The sequence below is a fragment of the Zonotrichia leucophrys genome, chromosome 12 (genome assembly GCF_028769735.1).
Source record: "Zonotrichia leucophrys gambelii isolate GWCS_2022_RI chromosome 12, RI_Zleu_2.0, whole genome shotgun sequence".
Taxonomy (NCBI): Eukaryota; Metazoa; Chordata; class Aves; order Passeriformes; family Passerellidae; genus Zonotrichia; species Zonotrichia leucophrys.
Genome location: NC_088182.1, coordinates 17,996,833 through 18,020,664, shown reverse-complemented (window position 1 = coordinate 18,020,664; position 23,832 = coordinate 17,996,833). Strand labels below are relative to the sequence as shown.

The following is a 23,832-nucleotide window of genomic DNA, read 5'->3' as shown; positions in this document are numbered from 1 at the left end:
CAGCCAGAGAGGGAAGCTCAGTCCCAACATTGCCAAGCTGTGTCCTCTGGGATGGCCCCTCCATCCAGCCCAGGCCTAGCACAGCTCCCACCTTGGGTGTTTCTGACACATCCAGCCCTGCTGGAAGCTGCTGCTGGTGGACAAGAGGAAATTTATTTGTGGTGTTCAGCCCAAGGGTGGCAGGAGCCCTGTGAGTGCCCAGAGAGCTGCAGAGCCTGCCCCAAATTCACAAACAGGAGCTCCCTGTACGTGATCCCTGCATTGAGCCAGGCCTGGCTCCCTCAAGGGGCTTTGTTTTTGTCAGGTAGGAAGTATGCAAAGTACACCCAGTGTTTACAAAGTACCTCAGTGCTATTTTGACTAATTTTTACTGGAGAGTTAGTGGTTGTTTCAAAGCTGGATTAGTCACTTCGACCATAATTACAATCTCTTGAAATCTGCTTCAGCATTTTGAATTGGCTTCAGGCCTAATGGTCAGAGAACGGCTCCATCTCCATCTCAAGACTAAACTTGATTAGGAGCTCCTGTAGTTGTATTTATCTTGTAGCTTCTTCCTGATTTTTAAGTGAAAGATGAGTAAAGATGGAGTGCTGTGCACAGAAACCTGTGGTGCTGTGAGCTGACTGGGCATGGAAAGATGCAAGTGAAGAACAGAGCAGTGCTCACAGAGATGAGCCCTCACAGACACCCAAATTCCCGCTGGAATTCCCTCCACAGCATCCCATGGGATAACTGTGTGCACACCAGTTGGAGAAGCCAGACCAAACAGACAATCCAAGCTCCAGCAGCCCTCCACAAAAGCTCCATTTTTGCCCTGGTTCTGTTCTGGAGGTGTCTCCAGATGGAAATGCCTTAGCCAAGAGGCAGAGCCCGGGGAGGGGAGCGTGCAGCAGCTTGTGTGTGACACTCCTTGGCACGCTGGCACTGGGGCAGGCAGTGTTCTCTGTGTGGGAGGAAACACCAGCAGCCACCTTGGATTGCATCATCCCCCCCTCCCTGCCTTTTTTTTTTTTTTTTTTTTTCCCCCTTTCTTTCTTTTTTGTCTTGCAGATGGTAAAACAAAGGCTGTAGTGAAACCCGTTTTCTCCCAGGAAGAGGTGGGAGGGAATTTTTTATATGAGCAAGAAACTTTGCCTCGAGTGGAAATCTGGAGCCTGGGCTAATGAAGTACCTGTAATTCAGATTGTGCTAAATACTGCTGAAACTAGGCATGTACTAATCATGGACCGTGCCAAACTATGCATAATTACTATGCTTTCTCTGTAGCAGTAATTAATTTGCGTTAGCAACTTTGATTAATCTCTCTAATCTAGAAGTAAAGCGCTTCTCAGACATGAAAGGCTCTCCAAGTGCTCAAGGTTGTTGTTGCAGCCTCGTGGAGGGTGCTTCAATCCAGTGGGGGGCAGGAAGGGGACAAAGCTTAAAAAAAATAATCAAAGTCTAGCTGATATTTATGAACTAATGAGTAATAAAGAGAGTTCTGTTTGGCCACAGAATTCATCAGCTAAGCTACACTGTCTACAGTGCCTTCCTCCTGCAAGAAAAGGGAATTATCAGTCAGAGAGCTTCTGCAAGGCTGCTCCAGAGATAAGGGGCTGAGATTCTGTCACCCTGGTTTTTTAAGATTTTCTAAGTCTTCTGATGTTGACACTCTTGTAATGAATTTTCTCACACACTTTCTGTGAATAACTCATTGTTTTGCATTCCTTCATGGAGGAGGAGAAATTTGATGGGCTGTTGGTTTGACCAGTGTCATTGGAGAGGTGGCACTGTCACCCTCCAATCCACTGCCACTTTTGGAATACTATAAATGTTGGAGTCAGAAAATAAACTCCCCTTTTTCCTTCACCTTGAGAACAGCGGGGTGTGCTTGTGTTTTTCCATGTCCTACAGTGACAAGATTCCCCCTCACAGAGGGCTGTGAGTCACGAACTCACCCAGAAATTCACCTTGGTTCTGGGCAGGGCTGCTCAGGCCTGGTCCCAGCTGCTGTGCTCGGTCCCACAAGGGCTGGTTGTGCTTCCTGGGGGAGCTGGGGCTGCCCATTTTCCAGAGGGATGAGTGCTGAACTCCCTGCCCAGCCTGCTGACTCCAGGTGCTCCTGTGGGAGCTCAGCCCTGGCTCCTCTGCACTTTAAATTTCCACTCTCACTGCCAACTCTGCGCCCAGAGCAGCCCTGACTGCTGAAAGGGTTTGTGCCATCAAAAGGTGCTTGTGATTTACCCAGGCTCCATCAGCTCCCATATCTCCAGGAGCTGACATTTCTGAGGCAAACACACCACAAATCCAAATGGGTTTGTAAGTCACCATGGCATTCTCTTCCTCTCCCTGTTAATATTATTCAGGTATTTTTTTCTTGTTTCTTCTTTTAGCACCGTTTCCTGGCAAGGATTACATATAATTCATGATAAGAGATTCAGAATGACATGAAAATCAGTTGGAAATGGCTAATCTAGAGATTACTAACAAGCTTCTTTCAGTTTGACTCAGATAACTTTTGTTAAAATCGGCTGCTACTGCCTCAAAGTCTGGGATCAATTCTGTTTGCACGAGTCAGAAAAAAAAAAGCTTTTAAACCACACAACTCAGTAGAAAATGTAAATGTGATTCCTACAATTTATAGGGCTTTTTTTTTTATAATGCTGATTCAACAAAGGAATTCATTGTGATAGTTTATTTTCTTACAGCTGTAGTTTGTGTCCAAATATTTTATAATCATAAAGCTACCCTCTTGATATCAGTCAAAATAGACAATATATATTGATGTCTAAACAAGCTTTGTAGAAGACATTTTTTTTTAAATCAGGCATGGGACTTTACATTTATTAGAAGGTGTTCACAAAAATAAGGGTAACATCATGCATATTCTCTGCAACTAAACCCAGTTATGGTTACAGTCTGGAAATAAATTCTTTAAATAGACATATGGAGATACAGTAGTACATATACACTCTATTTATGACATTTAGTGTACTGATAACTCCCAGCAATACATCAGAAGTCCACAACCAGCTGATGGAGGGATTGGATAAGGAGGAAGAAACTGCTTCAATTTCTCACATTATTCATGTGGCTGGACAAGAATGTCAGTGTGAATGGCCTCCTGAGTCTGGGAGGCAAGAACAAGTCAAGACTATACTTGTGCAGTACAAAACATTTACACACGAAATACACATGCATTGCAATGCATTGGGGGTGGGCAGAGCCAGGAGAAACCCCTTCCCCAATGCTTTATTAACACAATTCTACAAAGGAGTCTCAAATAGGATTATATACTTCAGTCACAGTAAGGCCACAAAATTACAATGGATAAGGACCTTGGAACCAGACATTCTGTGGGAGCAATGGAACCCTTCCTTCCTTCTTTCCAGAGCCTTCCACGTGTTCCTGCGTGGCGTCTCCCCCACCAAAGTCCTCCTGCTATTATTGATTTGTGTTTCTGTAGGTTGGACATATTGCTTGGTACAACAGTGAGCACAGTAGAGAAGGGTGCTGGCACAGGGAGAACAAAACCTATGGGACATTCAGACTCTACACAAAGCTGGCTAATCAGAGAAGAGGCTGGCAAAGGATTTCCTCAGGTTCCGGATGGTCTCAGCTTTGGCCTCGTCCTCGTTCACGGACGACCTGAAGAAGGAGGACTCTGTGAAGCTGAAGGCGTTGGTCAGGGACTGAGACTTGCTGCAAGACACAAACACAACAATTCTGCATGGCCACGCTGTCCCCCAGCCTCCACCCCCCAGCACTCGCATCAGGGGAGGGGAAATTCAGAGGAAATCACAGAAATTCCCACTGGAATTCCCTCCACAGCATCCCATGGGATAACTTGGTGCACACCCACAACCCCTTGCAGAAGCCAGACCAAACAGACAATCCAACAGATTTGTCCCTTGGATTTGTCCCTGAGGCTGGACAAAAATTGGCTTTCACCCATTTTTGTTATGTCCCACGCAATTCTGCACCCCTGACTTGAGAGTAAGGCTTGAGGATAATATTTCCTTCAAGGAACACAGTGGTGTTTTCTTTTCTTTCTACAGGTCTGAATTGGATGGTGCAAATTAGAGCCTTGAGGAAAATGTGGGCCTGGCTGCTAAATCCAAATCACAACCCAATAGGGCTGATAAATAATTGTGTTTTGGTGAGGCTGCAAATGGCTGTGCACAGAGAAAAATCAGGTATTTTACAAGAGTTTGAATCCTAAACTGTAATGTGCTCTCCCTTTGTCTAGATGTATTGAATATTAGAGCCTTAATAGAGGCTTAAAGGCATTTTATATCTTTGAAAAAGCACCCCAAATCAGATATTTTTTTTCTTTTCTATATGCAGTGCCTGGTAATGCCACTCCATTCCTAGTGCTGTCATGTAACTCCTGTGTTAGTTCCCATTAGCATGAAAAACATTACAAGGAAAACAAGGAGGAAAATAGCTATAGTCTAAAACTTTAACTCATGACTTCTCAGATAAAATAACATCTAAAAAAGAGGCTTGAATTGAAATAAAGACATTAATGAGTTATCAGCTTTTTTCAAAGACATCCCTACATGGGTAAAACGAGTTACCTGATTTCATTTTTGTCTCAGCACAATAGATTTCAGTTTTGGCTCCGGTAAAACTGAAGCACTTTCCTTATTCAAATTGTCTCAGACTCCTCATGGTTTGCAGCTCCTCTCCTTCTAAACTAATAATGTACAGCAAACAGTGCTGCAGGCGTTTTAGGTTTTTCATAAATTATAGTTGTGCTAATGAGAATAGACTGATAAATGTTTGTTTGTACTCACTGAAAGAGGGAGGGTGGGAAGCAGCACTTGACTTGATTAGTAACACAATAAGTAGCCTAATTAAATATTTATTCACAGATTAATAACATGTACATACAGGTTAGGCAACAGCATGTGGGTGAATACAAAGCATACACATGCAAATAGAGTTAATCCTACAGGCAGGAGATCTGAGCCTTGGTGTGGACCTAAAACTGCTTCTGAAACTTAGAAAGCTGCTCTTATTATGGCTTGCATCTTAAAAACTTTCATTTCTCCTTTGTTATTTTATTTTAAAGAGAGACTCTTCCATTTGAAGAAGAGGAAAATTAATCTAGATGTGAACAAAAAGCTAAAAGGAGAAAGCTGGGAAGCAGCATGTGGCAGAGCCCTCGAAGTTAACTTTCAAACCATAAACTGATTTCCATCTTGCTTAAAAAAATCCACCTCTTATTCTCCATCATCTGAAATGACAGAGGAATCAATTTGAGGTTTATGATCACAAAACAGAATAAAGAAATACATTGTGCCACGGAGGCCAGGGAAATACTGTCCTCTTTGCACAATATTGTCATCCAGCACGTCCCTGGCACTGAGCTGGGCTCAGGGAGGACCCGGGGTTGTTTCCCACTGGTGTTAGCCCAGGAGTGGTGGAACAAGGGGATCTGTGTTCCTGGGAGGAAGCAGAGCCTCTGTGCAGCTCTTTGTGCATCCCAGACTGAGGAGATGTGTCTGAGACTCTCCTGGCAATGGAGCAGAGCTCTGCTGGTGCCTCCCTGGGCTTTCTGTTGGCTGCCTTTGAGCTCTGAGGGGGAATATTCCATAATATTCCACATTCCTTACTGGGTGTAAATCAGTAAGGAACCTTCCAGAAGTGGGACAACCACTTCTCTTTTTTTTAATTTTTTTTTTTTTTTGAGTTTTGTTCAGCCTTCTCTGGGCAGGGCTTGAGCACAACCACAGGCAGCAGAGAGAACCAATTTGGCAGCCAGTGTCCAACATGACCCAGCCTGGACTGTGCCTTTGGAAACAGAATGTGTTGTCTCAGTGACTGCAAGGTTAAAAGTTGAAGCAGATAAGGCTTCCTCTTGCAGGGCAGACTGACAGCACACCCAGCCCGTGACTCAGTGGCACCAAAAGGAGGAAACAAAGACTAAAAAGATGATGGGTTTTCTGGCCAGGGAAGAAATTGCACAATGGGCAGATTAAATTTTGCATGGTGATCAGGATAGAATTAATGCTAGCAGCTTACTTTACTCCATTAACAGAGATTAAGCTTTTTGAGCTTTAATTTAATCTCATTTTAAATTTGGGACTAGAACTAATGCCAGCAATTTACTTTATGCCATTAATAGAGATTAAGTTTTTTGAGCTATTTAATCTCATTTTTAATTTGGGACTAGAACTAGCACTAGTGGCTTACTTTACTCCATTACCAGGGACTAAGATTTTGAACTGTTTAACCTCATTTTAAATTTGGGACTAGAACTAATGCTAGCAGTTTACCTTACTCTATTACCAGGGACAAAGTTTTTGAACTATTTAACCTCATTTTAAACTTGGGACTAGAACAAGCACTAGTGGCTTACTTTACTCCATTATCAGGGACTAAGATTTTGAACTGTTTAACCTCATTTTAAATTTGGGACTAGAACTAACACTAGAGGCTTGCTTTACTCCATTACCAGGGATTAAGATTTTTGAGCTGTTTAGCCTTGTTTTAAACTTGGGACTACATCTAGCACTGGCAGCTTGTTTTACTCCATTACCACAGATTAAGCTTTTTGAGGTATTTAATCTCATTTTAAATTTGGGACTAGAATTAATGCTAGCAGCTTACTTCACTCTATGACCAGGGTCTAAGCTTTTTAAACTATTTAACCTTGTTTTAAACTTGGGGCTAGAACTAGCACTAGAACCTTACTTTACTCCATTACCACAGACTAAAACCTAGTTTTACACTTGGAACTAGAACTAGTGCTAGCAGTTTACTTTAATCCATCATCAGGGAGTAAGTTTTTTGAGCTATATAGCCTTGTTTATAACTTGGGACTAGAACTAATGCTAGTTTACTTGACTCCATTACCAGGGATTAAGCTTTTTGAGCCATTTAACCTCCTTTTAAACTTGGGAACAGACCTAACACTAGAGGCTTACTTTACTCCATTACCAGGGATTAAGATTTTTGAGCTATTTAACCTCATTTTAAGCTTGGGACTGGAACTAATGCTAGCAGCTTACTTTACTCTATGACCAGGGTCTAAGCTTTTTAAATTATTTAACCTTGTTTTAAACTTGGGACTAGAACTAGCACTAGAAGCTTACTTTACTCCATTACCAGGGAGCAAGTGTTTTGAGCTATTTAATCTTATTTTAAATTTGGGACTAGAACTAATGCTAGCAGCTTACTTTACTCCATTACCAGAGACTGTTTTTTGAGCTGTTTAACCTTGTTTTAAACTTGGGACTAGAACTAGCACTAGAAGCTTACTTTACTCCATTACCAGGGTCTAAAAACTCGTTTTAAACTTGGGACTAGAATTAACGCTTACTTGACTCCATTACCAGAGTTTTTTGAGCTATTTCACCTCCTTTTAGACTTGGGAACAACACGTTCATTTCCCCCCTGGCCGTCAGAGCATCCCCCCAGTCCCAGTCAGACAGAATCTATGCCACGAGGAGAGAAGAAGCGCGGATAAAGCGACTCTTACTTAAGCTGCGGGTGCGACTGCGGCTTCTGCTGCGGCGCAGGCTGCGGCTCTGGCTGGGGCTGTGGCTGTGGCTCTGCTTCCTTTGATAACCTGGAGCTGGGAGGACCTTGGGCCTGGGGCCGAGGCTGCTGGGTGGTGGGTCCGGGCGGGCGCTGGGGCTGCGAGGCTGCGGGCTTCGCGGCCTGCCCCGCGGGGAACACGCGCTGGGGCTGCAATGCCTCCTGGCTTTGGGATTGCATTCCTTGGGGTTGCACTGGGCCCCCTAGGTTCAGTACAAGAAAAACTTCATAATGTTATAGTTGCAAAGAGGCCTTACTTAGAACTTCATACCCAACACTTTAAAACCATCCTCTCCAACGTGATTAACGCTACTTTCGAGGTAAAAGCCTACTCGCGTGTGCTCGCGTGGAGGCAAGAGCACTGCTCACACTCATGAGGAACTTGCTTGGAGCCCCCCATGAACCAGCCTTAAAACTTAAATAGCACCCCATTTATCCCAGGTACTGATTTCAAACCAAATCAATGGAGTTACACCCAGAACAGTTTTGGCCCAAGTCAAGGAGAGGCTGTGAGGTAACTGAACACAGCAGTAATATCTAATTCAGCAAGACATTCGCTATTTTCTGTGTAGTTATTGCAGATATTTTCTTCCTCCAAAGTCTTAAAATAATTTCTGTAATATTCCTCTTAGATTCACTCTTACAGCAGTAAAACACTCTAATTTTCTGGCTGGTTGAAAGTATTTTCATAACTTACTTAACCCTTTAGTGAGATATGTCAAGAACATTACAAGAAACACAAGAAATCACTACAAATTCTTTACCAGGAAGGCACTTCACTGGCAAACTACTGCATGGAGTGGAAACCACAACGTGCAGGAGAGACTCAGGCTGTGCAACGCGCGGCTGAAAGATGCTACAGAATCATCCAGCAGGGTTTTTTCTGCTTTCTGGCTGAAATAATGCTGTGTCAGACATCAGGGCTTGCTGCTTTTATCTCAGCTCCCAGGTCTGACTGGGGTTTTCTGGACTGATGATTGTTGTAACTGAATTTTAACCCTTGCATATGAAAATGCACTCAGGACATCTGACTTGAGGGGAGAAAGGATGGTACGACATTCTGAGTATTTGTTTGTACAGTAGTTCACTCAGGATAAGAGCTGTTGTAAATACCACAGAGCACAACTGAGCTACATCTGGGAATTTTCAGTCTTGCATAGATATTTAGTGCAAGTAAAACACTTAATCTGCTCAAGTCTCTCAAAGCAAACCATCATATCTAGATGTACTGCTGCAATACATTATTTTTTTGTTGTTGTTGTTTTAAAATTGCTTTTACAGTTAACTTTCCCCTTACTACATGAATTCCAGTGTGTGTGTGTGTGAGGACAGCACGTGCTGATGCCTCAGTGAGTTTTAGCACAATTGTAGCAGTGTGTTGTGGTGTAGAAAGATAAATAGCAGGTACTGAATGTTAAGGAATGTGCCTTCATTGTTTATTAATTTGAACCACTTTTGTAGGAAATATTTGAAGGTGATAACATGGTCTTGCAACATCTTAATAAGGAGCCTTTTCTTATTAGTCTCCTTTCACTCAATATTGAAAACCAGAAAGGTTTCTTTCCCCCACTTGTACGTACAGGCTTGAATGCCAGAAACTTTACACTGAAGACAGATATAACTTTCTTTTATTGCACATTAAGCTGTACAAGAGATTTCACATAAAAGATATACTGCTGTCACATTTCCAGCGTTTGCTCACTTTCTTGCAGCTGGGTTGTACAAAAGGCAACAATCATGAAAGAAATTTTTACCAAAAATAACTCAACAGAACTGAACATTAAGCCTACACTGTAAAACATCTGTTCCCTGTTACCCACAATATTGCACCTAAGCATGCTGACATGCAGAGAGACATCTTGGCTTGTTTCTTGGCTGTGGGATGTAGGAATTGTGTGTGCCCCTGCGAATCCTTCCCAGGGAACAGGCTGGAATCCTGTCTGAGACACCCAGGTCTTCCACACACACACACACACAAACACGCACAAATGTCCTGTGAAAAGCACTTGTGAATACTGGCACTACTCCATGCAAAAAATACCAACTGCTTGCAAGGAAAATCGGTCATCAGATTCAGTTCTCCACCCCAGGGCAGTATGGTTTGTTCTCTTTTAGGGTGTCTGGAGGAAAGGATTTGTGAACCTGATTTCTGGGTGGGATTTCCTTGACATAGAACAAAATAGCCAATGCCATCGTTGGAACGATCACTGACCCAGACAAATGTTGATCACTAAAGCAAAATATTCATGTAATTTACTGATAGGTAGTAAACAGTAGCACTTACCACAAACATTTAAATAGCTAATAGTGCATACCTTAATTCTCATCTCACCAGCCAGCTCGTACAAATAAAAGAAACACTAAGAATGATGAGACTCACTGATAACTTTTTCCAGTGTTTGTAGGGAAAACAGACGTGGAACATCGGGCTGTTTTCCCTTTAAACATAATTGTTTGCACTAAACTAATGGCCACTACTCATCTTTGTACATATTCAAGATGAAAATTATAGTTTTGTGGCTCGCTTGCAACTCAGCTTTCTGGTATGCCAGCAGCGTGCAGCTTGTGATTCTGGGCTAGATTTCTCCCAACAGATTAACTGCCTGCCTGTGGAGCTCTCCTAGCACTGCTTATGTAAAAATCACAAAGAATTTACCTACAGAAAATCTAGCAGTTGTCAGGCACCTCAAGTCCTTTTGCATGTTCTTAGAAACCCTATTTATGTGGATAACGTCGGGACTGGATTTTCTTTACAGCTCTCTGGAATCTTGCAGGTGTAAAATAGGAGACCTGAGTTGGTAAAGAAAACCACTGACAGTTTTTGCCTTGCATTTTCTAACCCAGGATCCTCAGCTGGTTAAAGGTACCTTGGTCTGCCATCCCCTCACTTCTCAGTATTTGCAATGAAATGAGCTCTTACAGGAAGTTTAACAGTCCTTGAGGTACTTCTCACCAAATAACCTGGGATTTAAATCTTAGGTAAGTATAAGATTTTTTGAAAGTATTTGCATTAGTTTTCATTAAAAATCTCCATAGATTACTAATTCAGAATGACAACAAAAGGTACTACTTAATTGAAACAGGATACATTAAATACTCACACTTTCACTGAGATATTGCACATAGGTGGCCCATTTACATAGCTTTGTAGCTAATAATTTAATGCAGAATTACTAAAAATATGAATACCAGTATGTAAAATAGAAGATATTTTAAATATTCCTTGGGAAGAACTGTATTTTTTATGGAGTCACCAAAATAGCAGACTTCCACTCGCATAGAAGTAAAACTCAAAGGTTAATAAACTTTATAAAATTATAAATAAAAAGCCTCACTAGCAAATCCTAATCTAGACTTTAAAAATATATCTGGAATCACCTACCTATTGGTCATGCACACGCACAGAAAAATAAAGGCTATGAGTACAGTGTGCACACACTCACAGAGTAAGCGGAGGGACGGGGGGCTTGCACCTCGGGGGGATTGTACTGAACAATATCAAATACTCCAGAAATACTGTCTAACCATCCAGGCTGTACATGGCACTGGGCTCTAGAGAGGCACATTCTTTGTACACTGTTGACAGCAGCCCTGCAATCACGAGTTTACAGAGGAAGGTTGGAAAGCGTTACACGCACAGACAGGAACAAGGAAACAACCAGACGGGAGAGTTGACACTGCATAGAAAAAACACAGTCCAGGTCAGCACTGAAACAATGGCAAACTGAACAAAACTGGGATGCTTGCATTCAGATTGGTTGTTTCTCTGATTTCAATTGGGTTTTGATTTGTTTTTCACTTTTCATGTTTGCTTTAACCCTCGCTTTTGGTCTCAGTTATCTAAGTAGCCTGGACTTGTTTTGGTCCTACTGCAACGCCATTACAGTCGAGAATGTACTGTAAACAACCTTGAGGTGGTGGTCGCTGAGGTGGGACTTTGTTTGGCTCTGGCTCCTTTAGTGATCCACTCTGGAAAATACATTTGAAAACAGAAAAGAAAAAAAAAATAAAATTAGAGTAGCTCGGTTCCAATTTTCCCCTAATTTGTCTTTATTTTCATTAGAAAACTCTTTATTGGTGGGGCTGAACATATACTTGAAATTTATTCCAGATACCATTTTTTAATTTAGTTGCTGCCTGACATGATATATGAATCCTGGGCTGGCCCAAGGCTGAGCTCCTATAAAACTGTTTTCCCTGTGCAGCATGTGATCAGGATGCAGGGAGTGCCTTCCCAACCTTACCTCCATCTGGGGAAGGACTTTATCCTCAGTTCCCAGCACCAGCAACCATTTCTTTGTATTTCAATGCATCTGCTCTCTCTTTTTTTTTTTTTTTTAGGACAGACTGAATAGGAAATGGATTTCAACAGATACCTTTGTGTAATTTAAGAAATAATTGATTTTTAATTATGTTCACTTGTATCCAGAAGCGTTTGCACAGCAGGAGTTTTGCCAGTGATAGTTTCACTTTGATTTGCTGGCTGTAAGTGGGGAGGGAGGTGGGCTGCTCCAGCTTCACTGTTTTGCTAAGCAAAATGAAAGAAGAAAGCAAAAACCACAGACAAATAATAAAAATAATTGAAATGACTTCATGCTTCTCCATCTGATATGTTATTAGAAACACATGTGATACTTCACTTTTCAAAACAGGAGGTTGATTTGGCAGCATCCTTTTCACATGGATACTTGTGAAAGGAAAAGATGGGCCTGAACCAAGACCTTGGAGCAGAACACCCTCTGGGAACAGGAGTATTTGAATCCAAACTTTGTCTTAGGCCCATCTCTAACATTTTGAAACGTGAAAGACATTTAAATCATTGTAGATAATAGCTTAGGATTTTTTTAAAGCATCCAGAAATCAAACTGCCATCTGTCAAGAGGAAAAAAATGCAGAATTTATTAAAGAGCAAATGCAAAATCAATTAAACGTGTTTCTTGCAGAGCTTACTGGGTTTTTTTTCTGATAGATTTGTATTTGATCACGCTCCCAGTACTTGATTTACAGAATAAATCTTGCTCCTGGTGCTCTGAATTCCTGCCCAGCAATGCAGCTGTTGAGTTCTAAATGGCACAAGAGCCCTCCAGTGCATGCAGCTGCTGCAAATAAAAGGACACGGGGCAGCTCCAAAACTCTCATTATTCAGCGTTACCAACCTGCAGGAGCCCAAAATGAGGAGTAAAAAATGATCCTCACAAACTGTGCTCCTTGATTTAGCTCACCCAGTTACCCAGTGCCTGCTGAGCATCACTGAAGGGGTGAGGATATGTAGAAAATAAGAAAATTTTGTAAGGAAAGGCAAAGCCAACTAGGAAATGTTGCAGTTCAAGTTGCTGTGTCTCCTTTAGCCGCATAAATAAAAGGACACAGGGCAGCTCCAAAACTCTCATTATTCAGCGATACCAACCTGCAGGAGCCCAAATGAGGAGTAAAAATGATCCCCACAAACTGTGCTCCTTGATTTACCAGACCAACCACAGGCAGTCCCTGCCCGTGCCAGGGCTGGGATGCCCCTGGCACCCCTCACTCTGCTGCTGGGCACTGGGATGGGCACAGAGCTCTGGGAGGGAAACCACCAGGACTGAGCTGCAGGAACTCCAAGGGTTTCTTCCTGCAGTCCCAACCAGCCCACGTGAGCTTGTTAGAAAGCACACAGCAGGTTTAATAATTGGGATTGTCGTGATTAGCAGCTGATGGGCTCCCTCCCCTTCCCAAGGGCCACAGCCCAGCCTGGAGCTCTCTGCAGTGGCACAGGGTGCCCAGGGAGGATATGGGTGTTATCCTTTTTCCATAAAACAAAAGGCTGTGCAGGTAAAACTGGTGTGTGATTCAGAAACCCGGGCTGGCAGCTGAAATCACACGCACTGTAATGTTGGAGCAGCCCTGCAGGGCCCCTGTCTGCCCCGTGCCCTGAGGCTGGAGCAAATCTGCCATTTGTTCTGGCTCTGAAATGTCTCAGGTTCTATCACAAACTGCACCAGCAGCCCTTATGCAATCTGCATATCTCTCATCTCCCAAAGAAATTATTTTATCCCAAACCAAGCTTTCAATAAACACTCCAGGAGCTCCTAATCCTTCCCTCAGCTCTCTCCCTCCAGTGCATTCTCTGTTCAAGGTGCATTTCCCCCTCCCCAGTCACTGACTGCAGCTGTCCTGATTTTACCACCCACACATCCTTTTCATTTTTTTATTATTATTTTTTTTTCCACCAGATATCACCTGGTGCTTCCAGGAACCTCACCCACACTCCAGGCCAATCACATGGGTATATTACTTTGGCTAATTAGCCAACCCACCCAGGCTGACCCAAAAAAGTCTAATTAGCATTACATTCCTAATTGAGAAATCTTACTCATGGTTTTTCAATGGTCTGTAGTAATCCAGCCCTTTCCTTTCAGACAGTCAGAACCTTGATACTGGATATTAAAGGCAGGCTTTGAACCAGCCCTGTTTGCTGCCCTGAGCCAAGGCCTTTAATAAAGCCCAGGCTCCTTCTGGAGCAGCAGTTGCTGGCAGATGAGCTGCAGAGTGTTCTCCTCACCTCTGTGAGCTGTGGGAGCTCCTCTGTGAGCAGAGCTGCTGGGCCAGACCTGTCCTGCTCATGGATTCACCCCTCTTGCTGATTTTCTGTTTTCCTTTTGCTGCCCAGCCTCCACATTCACCCCCCGCCACCTTCTTGCAGCACCAAACGTGTTTTGGAATAAAACTGATCTGCAGGCAGGCTGGCTTCAAACATTGTAGGGATCAGGGGTAAAATGCAGGATTTGGGGTTCAAACACTGCAGGGAGCAAGGGATAAATGCAGGATTTTGGGGTTCAAAAACTGCAGGGAGCAAGGGGCAAATGCAGGATTTGGGGTTCAAAAACTGCAGGGAGCAAGGGATAAATGCAGGATTTGGGGTTCAAAAACTGCAGGGAGCAAGGGATAAATGCAGGATTTTGGGGTTCAAACACTGCAGGGAGCAAGGGATAAATGCAGGATTTTGGGGTTCAAACACTGCAGGGAGCAAGGGATAAATGCAGGATTTTGGGGTTCAAAAACTGCAGATAGCAAGGGATAAATGCAGGATTTGGGGTTCAAAAACTGCAGGGAGCAAGGGATAAATGCAGGATTTTGGGGTTCAAACACTGTAGGGAGCAAGGGGTAAATGCAGGATTTTGGGGTTCAAACACTGCAGGGAGCAAGGGGTAAATGCAGGATTTGGGGTTCAAACACTGCAGGGAGCAAGGGGTAAATGCAGGATTTTGTCATGGAAAATGGGCCTGCAGGGTCCTCATTTGGATACTCAGGGCTAAAGAGCAGAATCAGTGGTACAGGAGTTTGTTTAGGATGGTTTGGGGCAGAATCAGTGGTTCAGGAGTGTTTTTGGAATGATTTGGGGCAGAAGCAGTGGTACAGAAGTGTCTTTGGGATGGTTTGGGGCAGAATCAGTGGTGCAAGAGTGTTTTTGGGATGGTTTGGGCAGAATCGTGTAAGAATGTTTTGGATGGTTTAGGAGACAGAATCAGGAGTAGATGAGTTGTGGGATGTTTAGGAGGTAAGAGCAGAGGTACAGGATGTGGTTTGGGCAGAATCAGGAGATGTTTTTGGGATGGTTTGGGGCAGAATCAGGAGTGTGTTTGGGATGCTTTAGGAGGTAAAGAGCAGAATCAGTGGTACAGGAGAAATTTTGGGATGGTTTGGGGCAGAATCGGTGGTATAGGAATGTCTTTGGGATGGTTTAGGAGCTAAAGAACAGAATCAGTGGTTCAGGAGTGTGCCTGGGATGGTTTGGGGCAGAATCAGTGGTTCAGGAGTGTCTCTGGGATGCTTTAGGATTACCTGAGTGAGGTGTGGTGGCTGATGGCTGAGGAGCCCCTTTGGTTTTCATTTTGTGGAACACAATTCCCACATCCCGCCCAAATTCCCAGGAGAAGGGGGCGCTGCTGTTGCCAGGAACATTCTGTGGGGCTGCCCGAAGGGGCTCTCCTGCTCACAGGGGTTTGCTGTTTATATAACTGCCCCCAAAAATACACCTTCAATTGGGGAAGCCTCCATGAATGCTGCAAATCCACTGCAAGGATTTCTCAGCTCTGGGTAGAACATGTGAGGATTTGGCTGCATAATGACCTTTAGGAATATTGGTTAATTACAACCAGAGCACAAACTTCACTAATTATCTAGAATGTAAATGTCTCTGGATGTCCCTGTGGCACTTCCTTCCTTTCCACACTTACCTGAAACTGTCTCCTTAGAGTTTTAGGGGTAGAACTGACAGAAAAAGCTGCTTATTCTTCAAATAAATTGCATTAGGATTTGATCAAGGCATTACTTCTTTTTCTACCTTTATATAAATGCAGATTGGATTCACAGACACTTGAATTTTGAACAGTCTGAAGAATGTTGAAATGGGTGGGAGCAAAAGCAGCAACTTGGCAGGGAAATAGCCCTTGGGCAAAAGAGATGCTAAACAGAGTCCCAGCAAAAATTGATTTTGATTTGGCTGAGGTTGAAGACTTTGTGAACTGCACTTGGAGCACGTAGAGTTGTTTTTGGGTCTCGTTTGGTTTTCTTTGTAATGCAAGGACAGGAGCTTTTCATAGGTATTTCAATATTTGAGGGGAAAGCCATGTTTTTCAGGTCAAGAAGGAGAGAGGGATCAATTGAGAGCTGCCAAAATACGAGCTGAGTTAGAGCTCATAAAGGAACAGGAATAAATAGTAACACATTTAAGTAAAAAGAGAGCTAAGAAAAAAAAGTGATTGCTGAGGAGAGAGGTCATTGGGAGAGCTTAAGTGGAGGGTAAATAGTAAATGAGAGTTTGAAGTGTTAGAGATGATGATAAACACAGGAGGAAGGACAAGATGGCAGGTGGGATAAAATCTAAAAATGAGATGCAGGTAAAAATGAAACATTCTTCATCTCAGAAATGAAAACCAGCTGACTCATGAAATACAGAATTCCAAACCAAGTCTCTGAAAATTGGGAATGGCCAAGTTACACTGGAGAAGGTAAAGCACTAATACTGCATTGAGGGAAAGGAATACTGCTGAGGAAAGAAACAGTAATTGAACAAAAAATACTGGGAAGGACATTAGTGGGATGCAGGACTCAAGTAGATTATAAATTAATTAAGTTGGCTTAAAAAAAGTAAGTGTGTGCTACTAAAACCTGTAGATGATGCAGGGCTGGAAGACTGTGGGGCCAAAATATCCAAAGAAAGAATGAAATGGATCAGTGGAGTTAAAAAATATTATAATAATTATAATAATTATAATGTAATTACTAAAAATAATGTAGAGCATGTATTATATTATCATATCTATATATATATAGATTATTTTATAATATAATATAATATAATATAATATAATATAATATAATATAATAATTTATTTGCATAATATATTATATTATACAATATATGATATAATATATAGATATTATATATAATATATTATAATATATTATATAATATATTATATATTATATAGATATTATGATATCTATATATTATATAATATAATATAATATAATATAATATAATACTCTATTTGCATATTATATTATATTATATTATATTATATTATATTATATTATATTATATTATATTATATTATATTATATTTTACAATAATAATATAATTGTGTTAATAATTATATTATTAATATAACTATAGTATTATAAAAATATAAAATATAATTATAATTTATTCTGTAATAAGAAATAAATCAGTCACAAAGGCAGAGCTGACTCAGCAACTGAAATCTAATGGGAGCGATTTGTGCAGTGAAAACCCCAGAATCTCCTCACAACTCAGGGCAGCCTTTGGAAGAACTTCTCTGCCTGGTTTAGTAAAATAAAGGGGTTTTATAAACAGAAACAGGGGGCAGTTTCAAGCCAAAGGCCAAACCAAGACGAAATGAATATAAACTGAATAAACCTGGGCTGCAAATAAGCCCATGCTGTGTAATTTAGCAAAGCAGTGAAATCCTGCAGTAGAACATCCAGAAATACAGAATTTCTCAGTGATTTGTAGCTTCCTGCTTTATCCCTTCAGCGGGCAGTGAGTGGGGCTGGGGTTTTTCCTGGCCCAGGTTTTCCCCTGGTGCAGGAGGCTGTGCCCAGGTGGTGCAGCTGCCCCACTGTGAGCCCCTGAACAGGACCAGAAATGCTGGGTTATTCTTTTTTCTACCCAGAGATGGGGTAACTGAGAGGGGGTTTAAAAACTTATTCTGTTTTCAGTCTCATGAGACAGTGCAGATGTTATAATTCACATTATCCTAATTAGAAGGTGACCATTTCCCAATCACAAAACACTCTAAGCGCTTCTCAGTTTGTTAGCTTTTTGCTGTAGATACTTTAAATCTAATAATCTAAAATTACTCCTCATAGGTCCTACTACAATGCATCTTTCATAGTTTTATTTCTCTAAAATATCTAGTCTTATTTACAAAACCATCCTTTAAAACTTTTTTTCTAAATCTCTTTCTCTTTCAAATCTGTCTTATTTTAGAGCATTTCTAAGTCAACATTTCTTATCTCAAAGTTTACATATAAATGCTTACTGTGTAAGCCTTCTGTCAAGCCCTGAAAACTCTCTACAAATCCATTTCCCACAACAAATTTTGCTGTTTGCTGGTTTTTATATTCCCTGTGGACTGACAGAAACAGCTACAATGGAGAGATGAGATTTTAAAAATCCACCTTCCTGCTGTCTGTGCAAGGGAAGGCAGCAAGAGAAGAGTTTGCTGCTTTTTACACAATTTTGGGGTGCCCTGTCCAGCCTTGCCCTTCTGCACTGAGGGAATCTGTGTGCAAAACACACTCAGCAAAAATGGGGCCAGCCCGGGGTTGCTCTTGCTGAAGATGTGATAAAGAATTCAAAAACTTCCAGCAGATTTTGCTGTTGCCCAACCAAGTTTCCAAAGAACCTCTGCAAAACCTGTCAGGGTCCTCCCCTGAGTGGGTAGGAAATGTAGGAAAACAAGCTAAATAGTGATAATTTTACTTGGAATAGTATTTAAAAATGCACTGAAAAGGGCTTTTTTAAAAAAAAAATAATTAAAGAGTATTCCAACTTTGTTTTTACAGACTGTTTTCCATTACTAGATAACTAATTACTTCCCAGACAACGGCTTCCTTTTTGAATCGGTCTTTAAAATAATTAAAACATAGAATGTTTTGGGTTGTGACTTTCAAGATCTTTTATTTTTTTTCCCAAATAATCATTTTTTTCTTCACCTGGAGGAAAAAGAGAGAGCAGAGCAGGTGGCTCAGGGCAGGTGAGCCCCCAGCAGGAGCTCAGTGCTGTTCCCATGGACACTCCAGTGTTTTCCTGAGATGCTGGAACAGCTCAGTTCCCACTGTCCCTTCCAGCCCTATTTTCTGTTATTCTGCTGCACAAAAAAATAAAATAACCCCATCTCTCAGTTTGCTGAGGTTTCTACAGAAACTTCTCAGGGAAAATGCATTTCTGAGGTGCCATCAGCTATGGAAGCTTTCTGCTTCCTTCCAGAGCCAGGCAATAATTGCAATGGACAAGGATGCTTTTTGAATTTCTTCTTCAGCTCTTTTACTGCTTGAAGAAATCAGATTTCCCCTTGTGCTTTTGGAGCAGGGGACACTGAAACCAGGCAGTGGCACAGCAGCTTTGAGGCAGCTCTTTCCAGGAAAAGACAGAAACAGGGAGGGAATTTGGGATGGCAGCGAGCTCCCCCGTGTGCTGACTCTGGGTGTGAAGGGAGCTCGGAGCAGGGAACAGCTCCAAAACATGGAAAAGCAGAAAAAAGGGTCCAGGAGATGCAGGAGAACATCCTGGGACTGGCAAGGAGGATTTCTCTCACCTTTCCCAGCTTACAGAGGAACCTCCCCATTCTCAGTGGGTGAGGTGGGGCTGGAAGTGCCAAAATCCTGCACTCAGGGCTGGAATTGTAGGGAAGCATTGACCCCAAGCCCAGGGATTTTGGTTGATGCTGTGCTGTGTCTGCTCCTCCAGTTTTAACAAAAAGAAGGTTATTTTTATGGCTGTTTTGAAATGTGGGATGGCAAGAGATCCTTGCATGAGCAGGAGGAGCTTAAAGGCTGCAGAAGTTCACCTTGCAGAGATCCATCACTACTGGATCCACTCAGAGTTGAAGTTTATCCTTGGAAATGAGAGAGGCTGGGGAAAAGATGCTGAAGCAACTCCAAGCTCAGTCTGAGAACCCCCATTTTGTGTTTTTAGGGACACAGTGGAGTGGGAGGGGGCACTGAGAAGAGGCACTGGGAGAGACACCTGAGCTGTCCCTAAATAAAGTGAATTTCGGGGCTCTGGTGAGAACCAAACCCAAGAACCACCCACAGCTCCTCTTCTTGCTCCTCGTGGTGCTGCTGCTGCCCTCAAACACCCTCAGGAGCTTTAGGGCTGCTCTGAGCTCTGGAAAGTCTCTGCTAGAAGCTGAAAGGCCCTGGAGGGGGATTTTGAAGCAGCTGAACACAAGCTTGCTCTGCTGGCAGCTCCACAATCCATCCCCACATTCCAGAGCTGGAAGTGTGGCTGTGTGTGAGGGCTGCTTATTTTTATTTTTTTTTTTTTTCCTATGGGAAAATCAAGAAAAATTGAAAATGAGCTGCTCTGGCTTTGGATTCTTCCATAATTTCTCTTGGTGCTTCTCCTTGTTTAAAGATTTTGACACACATGGTCTTTATTGAAAATAAACCACGGCAGGGATTTATTCTGGGGAGAGGGGCAGAATTCCTGCGAATTAAACATGGAGAAAAGCCAAGCACCTCTGCTGAACTGGGTATGATTTAAAGGTCAGAGAAATCAAACAGAATAATAACAACAACAACAAAAAAAAGTAGAGAGAAAAAACCCACCAGGTTGGGAAAAGGAAGGGAGACTGAAGGAAAGCCTCCAAAAAAAAAGGGATTTTTGTTAGGTTCAGCTTAAATAAAAAATCAGAGAGTAAAAATAGATATATATAATATAAAATAATAATAAATAATATATATTATAATATAGCATATTACATTACATTGTATTATATTATATTATGGTATTATATTATATTAATATAGAATATTATACATAATATATAAAAGATATAATAATATAATAATATATATTATAATATAATAGAGTATATTATAAAATAATAATAAAGACAATTGAGATCATCCAAATACTGAAGTTTGTCCCTGTCAGGGGCTTTTTCCTTTGGCATTCTCTTCTAACCAGTGCTTTGTGAGCAAATTTTTATATTACTAAGCTTTGTTAGCTTTTCTGAAGAAATAATTTATTTTTCCAGGTACACTATTGGTGATATAGACTACTCAGAAATTAAAAAAAAAAATAAAAATCAGGGTACACCCAGAAAACTTTATTTAATTTGGACAATTTTCTGTTGATGGAAATTTTTATTTCTCAGCGGAAATCTTGACCAAATAACCCTAAACCTTTCATCTATGACCTTTAGTGTATTTTTGTATAATCTTAAGGCATCAGATCCCCTCAGAAGGGCACCCTTGGTGATTTCTTGGCACGTTGAACCAAGCTGAGCAGGATAACCATTTTATCAGTGTTCTGATTAAATCACCCTCCTTGTGTGGATACATTCACAGGTGAAATCCCAGGGTTTGCACAGATTTATCCCCAGTTATTTACCTGAGACTCAAACCCAGCTCTGAGCAGCTCCCTTGGCTCTCACTCCATCTGCTGGTGCAGGGGCTCAGGAAGGATTTTAAACCAATTATTTCCACTTTCACCATCGGTACAATTCCTGCTCAGTTATTTATGTGTTGTGTCCTTATCAATATTAAAGTTTTTAGGGTTTATTTTCCAGCATGAACTTTGTGGTTTTGATACATTGCAACATCTGCATGTGGAGTTTAAATGCTTAAAATAAATCAAACTTTGTTAATGAAATAGGGACTGTTTTAAACACACGAACATCCCTCATGCAGCAGCTCCAGCTGGGTCCTGCCTCTCTTGGGCCTCTGTCCCTCACATGCAGAACCTGGGGTCTTGTTCAAAAGTGGACAAAATAACCTCAGTGTAGGAAAAAACCCCTCCATCATTTTATACTTGTGATAAATAAATTTTACTGTGCCCCAGATGTGGCCTTTTACAAGGTTGCGGTGAGCTCAGGCTCCTACTTGTTTATTTTCTGCTGCTTTTCTTAATTCCCTGTGTTTATATTGGGATCTAAAAGAGTAACAGCTGTTCCTTTATTTTCACTACCATAAAAACGAAGAGTTTAAAGCCCCCTTTTGATCAAAATAAGCACACAAAGATAAATATTGTGTGTGTGTATATATATACACACACACACACACACATATATATATATACACAGTTATTTATGTGCACATTAATGCAGCCAATTAAAATATATTCCATATTAAAATAATAATAAAGAAGAAATAAATGCATTGCAATAACATGATGAAAAAAATTGAAGTATGGAGCATTTCTGCTTTGCAAAATATATAGAAAAATAGATTTTTAATGTGATACAGCTTATGGAATAGGACGTAATGCATTGTAATAATAAATAATAGATTTATTTTATTTATTCCCCAAGTGGTTTATTGCAGAAGAGAAGCCACAAGGTGTCGCTGGGATGCAAATAACCAAAATACTGCAGTGAGGGGGCACCACCTCCAGCAAAAGTGACAATTTTCAGAATGGCTTTTGACTGAAATAACCTTTGGAATGTGTTGCATTTCAGGCTGTGTGATTTCTGTGCCTCAGCAATATTTTTCTTTGCTCTTGGTGAGTTTTGATGCCAATGGTTTAGATTCTCTACCAATATATTTAGGAAGACAAAACAAGTATTTTAATAAGAAATGTAATTTATCTTACCAAGGATTATGATTTAAAAGGACTTTTATGGACAGCGGACTAATGCTCAATTCTCCATTTCCAAATAAATCCATGAGGAGATCCTTCCCAATTAAATGTAATCCTTTTAGCTAAGATCAAACCCAATAACTGCATTTTCTGGTCATCATCAAAACTTCAGTGACTGGAAGCAAATTGCTGCTCATCAGAAGTTTTTTCCTTTAAAAATTCCACTAAATCCAAGAGTTGGAAGTGGAAGAACTGTGGCTGATCCTATGGAAATCCAGGAGCAGGGAGTTTGCTGATGGATTAATTATCTCTCTGGAATTCCCACATTTGTTATTTACACTATGTCCAGGTGTGGTTCAATTTCCTCTCTGCACATGGAACAATAAAAGTGGATAAACTCCAGCATGGAAATGGAGAATACACAGATTATAATTGGTTTATTAGCCCTGTGCCACTCCTTCCTTTGGCAGCACACAGAACCAGGATGTGGCTGGGAATGCTCTGCTCCCTGTGATGTCACCAGGACATGGATATTGTGCCTCTGGAGCACCAATTCCTTCCTTCTTTCCTTCCATTGAGGAAATAAATCCCTTATTCCTTCATGGGTAATGCAACAGGACTGAATGGACATTTCCCTAACAGGATTTCCCTCAGCCTCAGCGGCTCACACACCCACAAACATTTGCATTTATGGTGATTCTCGTGGACAATGTCATTTTCTCTGCAGAATTTCCTCCAGCACAATTCACCTCAGGGCCTGACAGGCAGCTCTGAGTGGGTGTTTGACTATTTTTATTGTTTCACACACAAATATAATGGTCAAGGAACAAGCTCTGCAAACCCAGAGCAGAGTGACTGGGTGGTTTAACCCATTTTCTTGATTTTTAGGGAAAATTTGAAAGAGGCTTCTCTAAAGATCTGTCAAAAGTAGTCAAAGAGGTAAGAAAATATGCGAAATCCACAATTTTGTTGCCTGCAAGTAGAGCAGGTTTGTTTATGGAAAACTTGTAAAATCATATTCCTAGATAAAGTTCCATTTTCAACACGGTGTGGGGCAAGACAAATGACCATGATTTAAACAATAGAAACAACTTCATTTTGATGGATTATTTTACCACAACAGGTAGAATTTCTGAGAGTCCAAATCTCCTCCTGCCCAACTTCTCTGCCCTCTGTGCACCAGCAGCACTTGCTACAGAGTCTGGGCAAGAGTTTGCAGATAAATAAACAAATAACACAGAAAACCCATATTTAAGAAGTCTCCCCATTCAGATACCTCAGGTTTAATGGGTTCAACAATCCCAGCCCTGCCCTGGGAGGTTTCCCTCTGGAATTTGCTCCCCTGGCTCTGTGACAGGAGAGCTTTGCCAGAGCACTGCAGGGCCAACCATGCCCACCAGGACTTGGCTGCCCAGTGCCAAACAAAGGCTGATTTTCCCAATCATTGATTTGTTTCCTGATGGATGCTTAATTGCAGTGGGGCTGACCA

At 41.5% G+C, this 23,832-nt stretch overlaps 1 protein-coding gene across 1 annotated transcript in view; it reads right to left on the bottom strand.

The window, feature by feature from the left end:
- Nucleotides 1-2,659: 2,659 nt before the first annotated feature.
- The window catches only part of SYN2 (synapsin II), a 191,060-nt gene continuing 169,887 nt past the window's right edge, over nt 2,660-23,832 (bottom strand). Inside the window, exons 11-13 of the mRNA XM_064724417.1 lie at nt 11,436-11,496; nt 7,469-7,730; nt 2,660-3,681 (exon numbers count right to left, since the gene is read on the bottom strand). Of these exons, the coding sequence (XP_064580487.1) occupies nt 3,546-3,681; nt 7,469-7,730; nt 11,436-11,496 (459 nt within the window). The 3' untranslated portion in view covers nt 2,660-3,545. The remainder of the gene's footprint in view (nt 3,682-7,468; nt 7,731-11,435; nt 11,497-23,832) is intronic.